The sequence below is a fragment of the Pelophylax lessonae genome (genome assembly GCF_965119305.1).
Source record: "Pelophylax lessonae genome assembly, chromosome: 2".
In the NCBI taxonomy this organism is placed as follows: domain Eukaryota; kingdom Metazoa; phylum Chordata; class Amphibia; order Anura; family Ranidae; genus Pelophylax; species Pelophylax lessonae.
Genome location: NC_138769.1, coordinates 129418258 through 129431508, shown reverse-complemented (window position 1 = coordinate 129431508; position 13251 = coordinate 129418258). Strand labels below are relative to the sequence as shown.

At 41.4% G+C, this 13251-nt stretch overlaps 1 protein-coding gene across 2 annotated transcripts in view; it reads right to left on the bottom strand.

Annotated features, from left to right (window-relative positions):
• The window catches only part of BLTP2 (bridge-like lipid transfer protein family member 2), a 213208-nt gene that overhangs the window by 77883 nt on the left and 122074 nt on the right, over positions 1-13251 (bottom strand). The window contains exons 21-23 of one of the 2 annotated variants that reach the window (XM_082247020.1): positions 6602-6792; positions 5701-5800; positions 1810-1991 (exon numbers count right to left, since the gene is read on the bottom strand). In XM_082247020.1, coding sequence (XP_082103146.1) covers positions 1810-1991; positions 5701-5800; positions 6602-6792 — 473 coding nt within the window. The remainder of the gene's footprint in view (positions 1-1809; positions 1992-5700; positions 5801-6601; positions 6793-13251) is intronic. The other variant, XM_082247021.1, reaches the window with a different exon arrangement.

The window sequence follows — 13251 nt, the reverse complement described above, 5'->3', positions numbered from 1 at the left end:
AAGCTGTATAATCAGTGCAACCTTTTTAGCGCCCATCAATGCTACCCATCAGTGCTACCCATCAGTGCTGCATTTCAGTGTATCCTCATCAGTGCTGCCTCACAAGTGCCCATCAGTGAAAAAAAAATTTACTTTTTTACAACATTTTATAACAGACAAAGAACAACTTTTAAAAAAAAATTTTTTTTTTCTTAGCAAAAAATAAAAACCCAGTGGTGATTAAATACCCCCAAAAGAAAGCTCTATCTGTCTAAAAAAAAAAAAAAAATAATTGTAAAAACGTTGTTTGGGTACAGCATTGCATGGCCGAGCAATTGTCATTCAAGGTCTGACAGCACTGAAAACTGGCCTGGGCAGGAAGGGGGTGAAAGTGCACTGTATTTAAGTGGTTAAATAAAGCATGTAAGGGCAATATGTTTAACTGCTGTTCTGGCTGGAGGGGGAGAGATCTTATGTGAAGGTAGCAGCCACAGCCAGTAACCGAAAACCTAGAGGAGGGAGAATTCAATATTTAATGAAAGTAGACTACATAGAATGAACTAAACATTTTGCATATGCATTCTTTACATTTCAAAGAATGTCACCTCACTGTCTGTGTTGTGTTGAGTAGTGTGGTTGGAGAATGAGGGGGTGTGATTTATATTGAAGTGGGCGAGTTTTTAGGTTCCAAAAAGGCAGATGCATCTTCTAACAGAATAGTAAAAGACATGTTAAAGTGGGACACTGCCAGGTCCACAGTGGGAACAGACCACTTCTGCACAAAAGCATCACCGAAAGGATACAAGTCTAATAATTGTTTAAGGGAAGCAAACAGTTCATCAGGATGTTTTGAATTTCCACAGAGAAATAATTTGAAAAGCGTGTTTAAAGGGAAAGTCTTCTTGGTCTTAGTAGTCGTAAACCATCCAAGGCTGGGGACAGCACTGGTGGAAGCAACAGGCTAAACCTTTAGTTTCAGAGTGGTGTGCACTCCATCAATAAGTGCCAAAATTGAGGAATGGACTGCGACTCCTCAGAGGCAAGCTTACCCCCAACCCTAAACCTAGGACTGGAGCAGCTCAGTCATACAGTCTCTGCGACCAATGCTCTGGATGCTCTGGAAGCTGTGGGCAAATCAGATATACAATCTGCCGGAGAGGGTTTGCGAGTGTGCTTGTGGCTTCTGCAATCAAAATCCGCAAATAACTGGATAATCTGGGTCATAAAATCTTGCATGACCACAGTAAAAACCTCAGTCAAAAGGGAAGATGAGCCAACCATACAAGACGGCGCCAAAGAGGACTTAGAGGACAGAAAAGTCTCTCGGATCACATGATAACTTTATTCAGAAGACACTCTGTAAGGAGCCCCAGAAGACTTAGAAAATGTGAGACTGCTGCCCTGTGTCTAGAATCAGACATGCTGTGACTGCGTGGTGGTAAAGGCTCAGGTAAAGAGGCTAGGCCTAGGTGAGAAAAAGTGCGGACCGCACACATGACACTCCACCTACCACATGACCTCGGTGCTTAGTCCCACAGTGTTAACCACTTCTACAGCAAAACCCATGGGAACGGGGAATAAAGGTAATCAGCAAACTAGTTTTTTTTGTTTGCCAGTGTCCAATCCTACTGTAGTAGACACATAACTTGAAGGTTTAAGACATCCTGTGTCCTTCAAATGACAAGTTGGAGGTGGATTTTCTTACCATATCTGGAAAGCTGCTTTAAATCAACGATTAAACATACTGTTTAAAGAAGCATTCTCACCAAAAACCCTGATTAAGAGAGACAAACCATATTATTAGTTGCACATTCTGTTAGTCAATCTTACCTGTCTGTCATAGCTCAGTGATGAAAGGCTCAGCAAATGGGTTTTCTGTACCAGGTTGTCAAGCTGGTGATCTGCATTCTCATCACAGGTAGAAGCCATGAGATGTACAGTGACGAGGTTGAGTTTGCTGGTCATTTGAGGTACACTCCACTCTGAGATGAGGCGACGCATCACTGTACCAGCTAAGGTGATACGGATATAAACCAGTTCATAAAGAAACAAAGAATCATTTTTAGCTGATAAACTGCATAGTCTGGAACTCTGAAAAAGCTATAACCAATCAAAAAATGTAGATGAAATCCATACAATTCTAAACAAAGACAATTTACCCAAACAGACCATCACTTGAACAGCTAATGTGTGATTAATGAAATCTATGAAGTGAAATAATGCACAAACATCAAGCACAAATTAATACATACATTTTAGTTTGAAATTGATGTCCACATTCGCCAGAACCAGTGAAAAGAGAAACATAGTCACACAAATTAATACCACGTTCTATATTCAAACATCAAACGTGACAGGAAATTTTATCAACCTTTACTTCCTATGATCTATGTCTAAACCAGATTGATTATTTGTTAAGCACAGCTCGTTTGGCTGTACTTACCCAGTGGATCACAGGAATGCAGTTGGTTCTGCACTCCTGTGACCCATTTTTTATCAGAGAGCGGACTTGGCTTGGGCAGGTAGCGACCATGGAGTCTGGATCCACCCACATGCCTGGACCAGCACCCGGCTCAGCCTCTCTCTGCTCGGGGAGCTGTGAGAACCGAGAGATTGGCGGTGTTCGATCGCTAGGTTCTCAGTGTTAGAGGCGCCAGATGCCGCATCAGACTGATGCTGCATCCACCTAGGTAAGCATGATTCTAACAAAAAAAAAAAAAAAGAAGACCTGTACATCTCTTTCAAAACTAGGTCAGACACTTGACTATACTCAATAGGAACTGAAAATTTAATACATTTTAGTACCGAAAAGCAGCCAATCAGATTTCGGTTTACTTAAGTCAAAAGACTGACCGACAAATTCCTACTAGACTTTGGAGTGTGGCTAAGTATCCAGGCACACCAAGTTCATAGATACAATGGAGTAAATGGTCACAAGTTTTTGCGTATAGTGTACTTATTAGAAAGAGATGAGGCGTCCCCCTTACTTAGTGAAGGGGAATTTTGTATTGCATTGTACAATTTGCAAGATAACCACCAGATGTAATCTATAAGCAGCAATTAACCAGTAACTGCAAGTACAAGTAACAATGTGATATACAGTCATTCAAAAAATAAAATACACCCCATTAAAATTGTTGACTTTTTCAACATATTTGACCTGGTTAACATTAGAACTTTATTCAAACAGGACCTATAGATAAAAGTGATATCCTTGAAAAAGAACACAATAAATATTTGGCTTTTGAGTCATTTATTCAACAAAACTATCAATAGCTGTAATGGTGCACTGTGGACAAAGTAAGTACACCCTTGATATCAAAAACTGGTCTTATGCTCTAGAAATGACATCTTGTAGTCATTTTGTAGAACTGCTCGCCACTCTTTAACAATTATTGACATTGCAATCAAATAAGAGCTTTGGTTAGGGCAGTTCCTTACTCTCTATTTCTTCGTTTTGAGACATTCTTTCGTGAAGCAGCGAAGCAACCCCAAACAATACCATGTCCACTATCATTATTCACAGTTGGTATGAGGGTCTTCTGAAATACTGTCTTTAGTTTACAGCAAACAGGTCTACTGTTACTGTGACCAATCAACTTTCTTTGATTGATAAGCCTGCAGCACATTGTTCCAGAAGGCCTGGTCTTTGCCTAGGGATCCTCAAACTACGGCCCTCCAGCTGTTGCAGAACTACACATCACATGAGGCATTGTTAAACTCTGACATTCTCAGACATGACAAGGCATGATGGGAATTGTAGTTCCTGAACAACTGGAGGGCCATAGTTTGATGACCCCTGTCCTAGATTATTAATGGCAAACTAATCTTGATCTATTTTCTTTTTGGACAGCAAAGGCTTTTTTCGTAACATACTTTTAATGCAGGTTGAATTTGTTGTAATCGTTTTCTGATTGGAAATGCATGCACTTTGACCACAACTGTTTCAAGACTTACTTGAACACCCCAAAATATAATTTTGGGGTTCTTGAACACTTCTTTTAGTGACATACAATCAGCTTTTTGGTTAGGTTTGGTAGACTGGCCAGTTCTGAACAGATTAGAAGCTGTCTGAATGCTATGCTGCTTATGGATGATTTTACTTACGGTGGAAACATTAACTCATTAAACATTAACTCATTTGGCGATCTTTTTAAATTCCATTACAGACACATAAGCGTTCACATTTTTCTTTAGGAGTAAATTATTTTATCTTGGCATGATGACACAAAATGTCCATAACAAAAGAACACCAGATTCTAGATGTCTATGGTTTAAATTAGACTATTTCCACCTGCCTACTCCCTAAGGAGGTTCTAAATAAATGGCACCTAATCTGTTAACCCGGATTTAAAATTTGATGGATTTGAAGTGGTCATACATGTAGATGCATACTTATTTTTTCCATATCTGCATTTTTGTTAATTTAGATAACGAAAATGATAAAATGTGTCAATTTTTGCTGTGCTATTTATTCAAATACATCATCTTTATCTTTAGGCACTATTTGAATCAAGATCTAATGTTTTCCTGTTCAAATATGTTAAAGTAAAACAATTTCCATGGGTTGCACTGTACTTACTTTTTGACATAACTGCACACTTTCTGCAAAAGGATAATAAATCGAATAATGATCCTTTGTAATTTGACAGCAGAATGATCTGCTTCGTTGGAAAAAGCAGCAAGAATAACAAATGTCTACAGCGGAGTGCAGACTGGTATGATCTTATAAAACTGAGACCAATTTAAAGTTCATGTCCAGTCAAAACCTATTTGGATAGAGTAGGGACAGGTTAAAAGACACCAGGTTTTTTTTTGCTATATCTTGCTAGGCAGATTTCTTTTCATTTCCTGTCCTGAAGACACAACAGGAAGAGGGAGGACACCTCCCTAAATTTAAGAGAATTCCCTTCTTAAGCCTAGTACACGCTATCAGTTTTTTTTCATTCAACCCAGTCTGAACAAAAAAAAAAAAAACACGGAGGAGCTCATTGTACCAACTATCTAATGTTAGTACAGAGATCTCCCCGCTGAGCTATTGTGTTTTGACAGGGGGACTAGGAGACTGTGATCATTTACCCATTCAAGTACAATGTGTATCTGCACACTGAGGACAGGAAAATTACTTCTGTGTAACTTTTAAACTACAGCACTGGCCGTGCAATGTGTCAGTGCAATATATGGGTGGTATATATTTTCTATAATAGTTGAAATTGCATTTCCTGGTGACCCATGTCCAATGTACCACCATCAATGCTGACTGAAACTTCTATATACTTGTCATACAGATGCTTTGCCTAGGAACACATACTGTAAATGGCGCTTTCAGTTGTCCAGCAACACCATATCTGGTCACATTATATTTTATTAGCATATAGCATGTTTTAGAGCAGCTAAAGTATGAGGATGGCAGGACTAAAATAAGAACTGGCAGGAGATCCTATCAAAAGTAAAACTGTGTCCACAGTGCTTGCCGGTACCTCTTACATACAAAATCGTACTATTTTCGTATATACTAAGGACGAATGTAACATCCTTTAATCATATCACATTTGTGCACATGTGCTGCCATACTGCATGCAGGATCTGAATTGGTGCATACATTCCCAGTGTATACTTGTTTGTACATGCAGGGTGCCATTCTGTGTTCATGCGATTATTCCTATAAAAACCTGTGTAGTATGTAGTGAAAGTAATCTGTTACTTTCCAATAAATTTTACCTTGTGGGATGAGTCTCTGCACTCCACGGGTGAAGATTTCGCCTTGACTACACTCCACTTGGATCCCTCTCTGCTGGGCAAAGGAGGCCCAGTAGTGGATCTGGAGAAGAAGAAAACAAAGCTGTGTACTTTCTTATACAGGCACCTCTATTAAATTATTTAGGTTTTCAGTAGGGATGCACCGGTGCCGATACCAAGCATCTGAGTGAGATACCAATACTTTGCAGTGCGATTTGCTTCAATACAAAATGAATAGGTATAAAACGCACTGCACGCTAATCGCATGTGATTCCCCACTGTGTGATTAAATTGCCATCTAGTCAAAAAAAAATAATGTTAGTCCTCCCCCAAGCTGACATCACATCTTCCCTTTACCCACGGGGTCCCGAAACATCTCCTCCAGCCCTGCGAGCATCTACATTGGCCCTGACTTGCTACCAGAAATGTACTGTGAGATCCAACATTGTTTAACCTGACTAGATGGTGCTTTAATCCCTTTGTATACACACACACACACACACGGACATGCGCGCGAGCAGTGGGGGATACTGAATGTAATCCGGACAGGAATAACACTGCATTCCTGTTCAAATTGCATGACATTCTTAGCAGTGCCATTTGCGCCATTCGCACTCAAAAGTATCTGTATTCAATATCAGCGAGTACTTAACTGAAAGCATCGGTACTCGCCAATAAAAAAAAAAAAAAAAAAAACGGTATCGGTGCAACCCTAGTTTTCATAATGTTCATTGCAACTATCCAATCATGTGCAGATGAAGTAAAGAGTAATTTACCTTTCCCGTGATTGGATAACCGAAGAGAATTTTCACACAATTTATTGTGTGAACATTCTCAAATCTTTCAGTAAATCAGTCTTCGATTGCGTGGTGGGTTCTCCTACCTGTAGCTGTGGAAACAAGGCAGTGTATGAGAGTTGCTTGTAGTGCTGTCCCAGCTTCTTCTTTCCCGGTTTCAGGTTATTAAACAACTTCCCTCGGCAGATGGGGCGGGTTACACTGCTCCAAGTTGCCCAAAAATTCTGCATCCACCGTAAGGTGCTGCTGTATAACAAAATGCGGGGCTGGCACACTTCTAGACAAAGTAAAACATATATTGTTTTAAACACTCCTTATGCTTTTTGGGTATATAGTAGCATAATCAACAAATGTTTTTAAAAGAGAAGTATGAACTTCCTTTTTTAATTTAGAATAATACTTACCTGGGTGGATGCAACATCGGTCAGATGCTGCATGTGTACCCCGGCGCCTCTAAACACTGAGAACTGAGCGATCTAATACCGCCAATCGCTCAGGTCTCACAGCTCCCGGAGCAGAGCGGAGTCATTGCTCTCTACTATGTGTAATGATATCCCGTACTGGACACACGAAAAGCTGTAGTAAGTGGCCATGTTGTTTAGTTATATTAGGTCAGCCATGACAGTCTTGAAGAACAGTTATACATTGCGCAGTGATTACCCCCTCCCTCCTCCTCTAATTCATGGAATGCATAGGCTTTACACTTCAAAAGAGCAGTTATCTCAACTCAAAGACATCAGAAACCAGTGCTAAGGCCTGTGCAGAGCTGTAAACAGCTAATTGAGTCCTGGCAGGAAGTCTGTTTCTGCTGTCCAGGCCTATCGTAAAACTATGACCATGCCCTAAAGGATACCCAGAACTAATGAGAATCCTAACAGGCAATCCGAGAGCTCTGCCCAATTTAAAACCTAAATCCACACAGGATTTATAAACTCAGACAGGAACATGACATTAATAATAAGTATATATTTGGATGAGAAATGTCGTACTGAACGAATTAAGGTCATAAATGACCACACTAGCACATTTAGAAGGGAAGATAGCTGTCAGATGCCTCCTGCGAGACAAGTTTATCTGAGCTACCCTGTGTTTAGTATCCCCGAATGCATAATTCAATGCTCAACAATAATCTATCAGTTTTAAGAATGCAACCACTACATATTTGAAGATATGAATAGTGGTTTAAAACTGTATGTAGAGGAGGGACCGGATATTGTCATAAACCCAGGACAGCCCATGGACACGCCGTTTTATTGGTCAGGGGCATCTGTCAACAACCCTTTGATCCAAGAGAAAAAGGCAGACACCTAACCAGTTGAGAGTTCTCATTTACCATCAAATCAGGAACATCGGTCAAGCTTGAGAACCGATAACACCTGGCTCATTGACTGAACTCTGATAACACCCAGGACATTGATTGCAAGTATCCTTCCTCCTCAATTCTACCTTATTTTTCTATTGATGAATTATGTGTCTATTTCTTTGAAACACCTTTTTTCTGTAAATATTTTATTTTCACCAACTTTGACCTTTTCATTATTAAAACCATATTTTGAAAAGTGTTAACCTTGTCCTTAAGCTCTTAATGCAAGCTAACAAAATCTGTCTCTTGAAGACTGCTACTGTATAAGATAAATCCTACATAACTGTCTGTGGTGACAGTGTGTGTTAGACGATTATTCTAAAATCATAATTGGTATTGCTAAAATTACGAGTTTCCCCAAAGTGGGTGGTGGCAGTTAAAGGGTTAATTGCTTAATCAGCCCAGTGACAATCACTCTCGGCCTGCTGGCACCTAGAATGTGGTCCCGCGAGCTGGAAAATCTTTGTGCAGCGGAGAGTGGCATTGTTACGCAAGTGACAGCGTGGTGTGAGATTGGCTGGTCCTTTGTCACTAGTTAGTGAGAAGGGCAGGGATCTGATACCCGTGTCCGTTACACTATGCTCCTTCCTCGCTCACTGGAGTGCCAGGCTGTGGATGGGCCAGGGGAAGCCGCCTCAGGCTCTCTGTGGCTTGCTGAGAGGTGGAGCCGGGTGCCGGTCCAGTCATGTGGGTAGATCCCGACTCCATGGTCGCGATCTTACCCGAGCCTAGACTGGCTCTGTGATGTCAGCAGAGAGCAGACTTCAGCCCGCTGCCTGCTGAAAACGAGGTCACAGGACTGCCAAAGGAACTGCACTCCTGTGATCCATAGGAGAAGTACAACCAAAGGAGTTTTGGCTGTACTTCTCTATTAAGTAATCAGATTACACATGCTTTGCACAGAACAGTAGCATTGTTGAGTTAAAGTACTGAAAATATTGTGGAGAGCTAAACCAAACTTATACAGCTTCTGGCAAAAGGCAATATACCAAATCCTTCAAATCAATAAACATACAAAATATGCAAAATACAATAAAATAAGAAAAACTATATATGTGTAGTCCAGAAAAATCCTTCTGTATTCTTAAAAAAAAAACAAAACACACAAATCATCCAGTGATCCAATCTTATTATGTATGAGAATGTTCAGCCAAAATAAGGATTGAAGGCTTACCGGAAACCATTGGCTGCACACTTAAGTGCAGCAAACACGCATGGATTATGCCAATTCTGTAGAGTTGGGGTGTCATCTCCTCTATCCTTAATAGTGAAAGTCCAGGTGTATCAAAAAAACAAAACAACACAAAAAAAAAAACTTGTATGGTGTAATAATTGTTAAATATTGATAATTACACCCAAGTAAATATCGCTCTACGCAAAATAATAGTGTAAACAGTGATCACCAGGCTTCACCAGCTTTCACCCCCATGCATTGCACACTCACCAAAAAATGTTAATTTAAAGCAACAAGGGTGAAGTCAGGAATGTCTGCAGGCTTTAGTGTATGAAATTCTTACCTATCGTTCTCACTTTACAGGGTTGAGCTCCATCCATATGTCCCCAAATACCAAAGGCAATAAACAAAAAGCATGCCTCATTGTGCAGTATTTTTTGGAATGGACATACAATTAAACACAAACCGGCATAAAATACATGTAAAAACAATATGTGAAGCCGCTAAACTTACTACTACTCGAACCTTCGATGTGGCGGTGTGACATTCTGGCTCTTACATCCTACCCTTGGGATCCGCACAAAAGTTTATACCGGTTTGTTTTTAATTGTGTGTTGCTATAAATATTTGATGATTTTAAAGCAAATGTTTTTGGTAGTTAGATGCTGTGTTAAGAAGCTAGGCCCCCCCGCCATTGATATGCAAATAAACCAGTCCGATTGGTTGAGGTGGTAAACAGGGGAACAAGAAGTATGGGGAGGTAGTGTTTAGGACTTTTGAAACAAGCATATGTTCAGACAAAGGAGAGTTGTTTTTGGAACACAAAAGGAACAACATCTCCGCTTAAGACTTGATCTGAGGATTTTGGAGAAAGCAGCCCATCTTCATAATAAGAAGTAGAGTAACTGTTTAGGATATTTATTGCATACACGTTGTAAATGCTAAAGATAATTAGCTTGTGCATGTTGTAGGCATATTTTTTGAACTATAAATTGTGTGATGTATAGGGAAAACCTTAGACTTACCGGTGACGGTATTTCTAAGAACCTTTCAAGATAGTACCTGGAAAGAGTGCAGCTCCACCCAATTTCGCACTGCACTGCATTCTTTAAAACCCCTCCTCTTCCACCATGCCTTCAGTTGTTATAGAGTAGCCTCTGACATGCTGGAAAACAGAGCACATAGACAACAATAATAGGCTATTAAGTCATATTTTAGAAAAAACCCAGGGAGGGCAGTAGGCTGCTATCCTGAAAGGATCTTAGAAATACTGTCGCTAGTAAGTCTTACTAAGGTTTTTCCAAATCACCTTTCAGGACAGCACCTGGAGAAGATAACCGAGTAACTTACCCTAGGGCAGGACCATTGCCTGCAGCACCTTCCTACCGAAGGCCTGATCTGCAGCTGACAGTAAGTCTAGCCTATAGTGCGAAAGGAAAGTAGAAAAGCTGGACCAGGTTAGCTGCCATGCAGATTTGTTCAGGCGAAGCACTGGCTCTTTCGGCCCAGGAAGCTGCCACTGACCTAGTAGAATGGGCAGCAAAACCTTCAGGAGGATCTTTCCCTGAGCTATGTAGGCTTTTTTGATTGCGCACTTAAGCCACCTTCCTAAAGTACTTTTGGAGGCTTTTTCTCCTTTGTGGGATCCCGTGAAGATTATGAAGAGTGCGTTTGATTTCCTGAAATCTTTGGTCACGGAAAGATAATGTAATAGACATCTTCTCACTTCTAAAGTATGGAAGGTCTCCTCCTTAGCGTTAGCTGGAGCCGAAGAAAAGGTAGGTAGTACTATTTCCTGAGTACGATGAAAAGATGTAGAAATCTTAGGAAGAAAGGCCGGATCTGTCCTGAGAATTATTCGGTCTGGAAATATAACTAAAAAAGGATCTGCGACTGACAAGGCCTGATTCACTGATTCTACGGGCCAATGTGATCGCTACCAGAAAAAAACATTTTGAGAACCAATTTCTTCAGAGATGCTTCCTCTAAAGGTTCAAATGGAGTTTTAGTGAATCCTTGTAACACAAGAGATAAATCCCATTTGGAAAAAACTTTAAGGGCTATTAGCCTATTTCATGCTAAGGCCTTGAAAAACCGAATACTTAAAAATTCTTGCGATAAAGTTTTCTAAAATAAAAACTGCGTAAGTAGGAGGGACGTACTTAGGCAGGGTTCACTGCGTAAGTAGGTCCCTCCTGAGCGGAAGGTTCCAGGGGGGTATCGTGGTTAAATTTAGAAGTGGCGCAAACCAAAACCTCCTTCCTGAGTACTAACGTTATCAGCTGGAAGGAGGGGGGGGGGGGGGACACGTAGCACAAGGGGAAGTCCCACGGATGAGCAAGGGCGTCTAGCTTGTTGAAAGGACAGAATGCCCAGAAAGATGGCCTTCAATTCTTGCCAGTTGGATGACTTCCTGGCTTCTGTCTTTGACCATGACCCTTGAACAGTATGGTCGTCTAGATGAGCTCCCCAGCCCCATGCGCTTGCATCCGTGGTCAGCCTTTTGTTTAGGGGAAAAGACCAATTTAAGCCCTTTGACAGATTGACAAGGTTTCGCCACCACAAGAGAGCTCTCTTCACCTTGCTGGAAATCTTGATTAGTTTCTCTAGGGGCTGTAGATGTGACCATTTCTGCAGAATGTCCCATCTGGAGACGGCGAGGGTGTAGCCTGGCCCACTGGACAGCTGGTACGGAAGCGGTAAGGACCCCTAGTGCCACCATAACTGCCCAAACCGTCATTGTGAGGTTAATCTGTCCCACTGTGGACTGGACCTTTACTATCATTTCTGGAGAGAGAAAGACCTTTTCAAGTACTGAATTTATGGTGTAACTCAAAAAAACTAATCTCCTGTGCTAGAAGTTGACTTTTCCAGATTTAGGAGCCGCCCCAAATTTTCGAGATGGGATCAGGTGTTCTGGAGGTTTGCCAACATTTGATTTCTGGAGTCTGCGAAGAGCAAAAGGTCGTCCAAATAAGGGACAATGTAGATCCCCCTCAGCGGTTCCAGTGTTTCTGCCATCACTTTTGTGAACACTCTGGGGGAAGATGGCAGACCGAAGGGGAGAGCCCTGGATTGAAGATGCCAAATCAATTCCCCCAAGTTGACAGCAAGCCGGAGAAACCTTTAGCAGGACTGGGTTACTGGGATGTTTAAATAAGCATCACTCAGATCCAAGGATGTCGTGAAACACCCTGGGGACAGAATCTTGGTCACCGAGTAGATAGTGTCCATCCGGAAAGGTTTGTACTGTATTGATTTGTTTAGAATATTTAGGTTTAGGATCATCCGATATTTACCTGAGGGTTTCGTTACCAAAAAGACGTGTTAGTAGAAACCCAGGCCTTCCTGATCCTTGGGGACCTGGATAACAACTTCCTGCTGCATCAGCTCCTGTAACAGAGACATCATTGCGGAAGCTTTTTCTTTGTCCCTTGGGAGAGGGGTGACAAAGAACCTGCTTGGGGGTGTTTGAGAATTTTAGGTTGTAGCCCTCGAGCCACGATGTTCCTGACAAAAGCACTTGAGGAAACTTGCTCCCATTGTGGGAGGAAAAACATCAATCTTCTGAGGGAGTCATTTGCCTTTGGTAGACTGATCCGGGGGTCTAAAAAGTACCCGACTTCTTCCCTTGACCCTCTCTGGGAGGACCACCTGGTCTTCTGGTCCTGCTCCCTACTTCCCTGGGGTTTGGAATGGCACGAAAATATTTCTTAAGAGGATGTTTCTTTTTAGAGGGGGAAAGGCTATCAAATGTTCTGCCCAGGACTGATTCCAGATCTGGACCAAACAAAAAGTCCTCAGAAAAAGGCAAACCGCACAATTTGATTTTAGAGGACGAGTCACCAGACTACTTCTTAAGCGAAATTGCACCCCTGGCCAAGTTGACCAGAACTTCGAATCTTGCAGACAATTTGATAGATTCTGCAGAAGCATCAGCCATATATTTAACTGATTTTAACCATAGTGGAAAAGACTCCAGTAAATATTAGTTGTCCCAGAATCCACATGTCCTTTGAGCTGTTCCAACCAGCACTACCAAATTCCTGGCAACCACAGTGGATGCCAAAGCCGGCTTAAGGCTGGACGAGGTGGAATCCCACACCTTCTTAATGAGTTAATCTGCCCTCTTGTCCATTGCTTCCTTTAAGACACCCATATCCTCAAATGCCAACTCTGTGCGGCGAGAAACTTGAGAA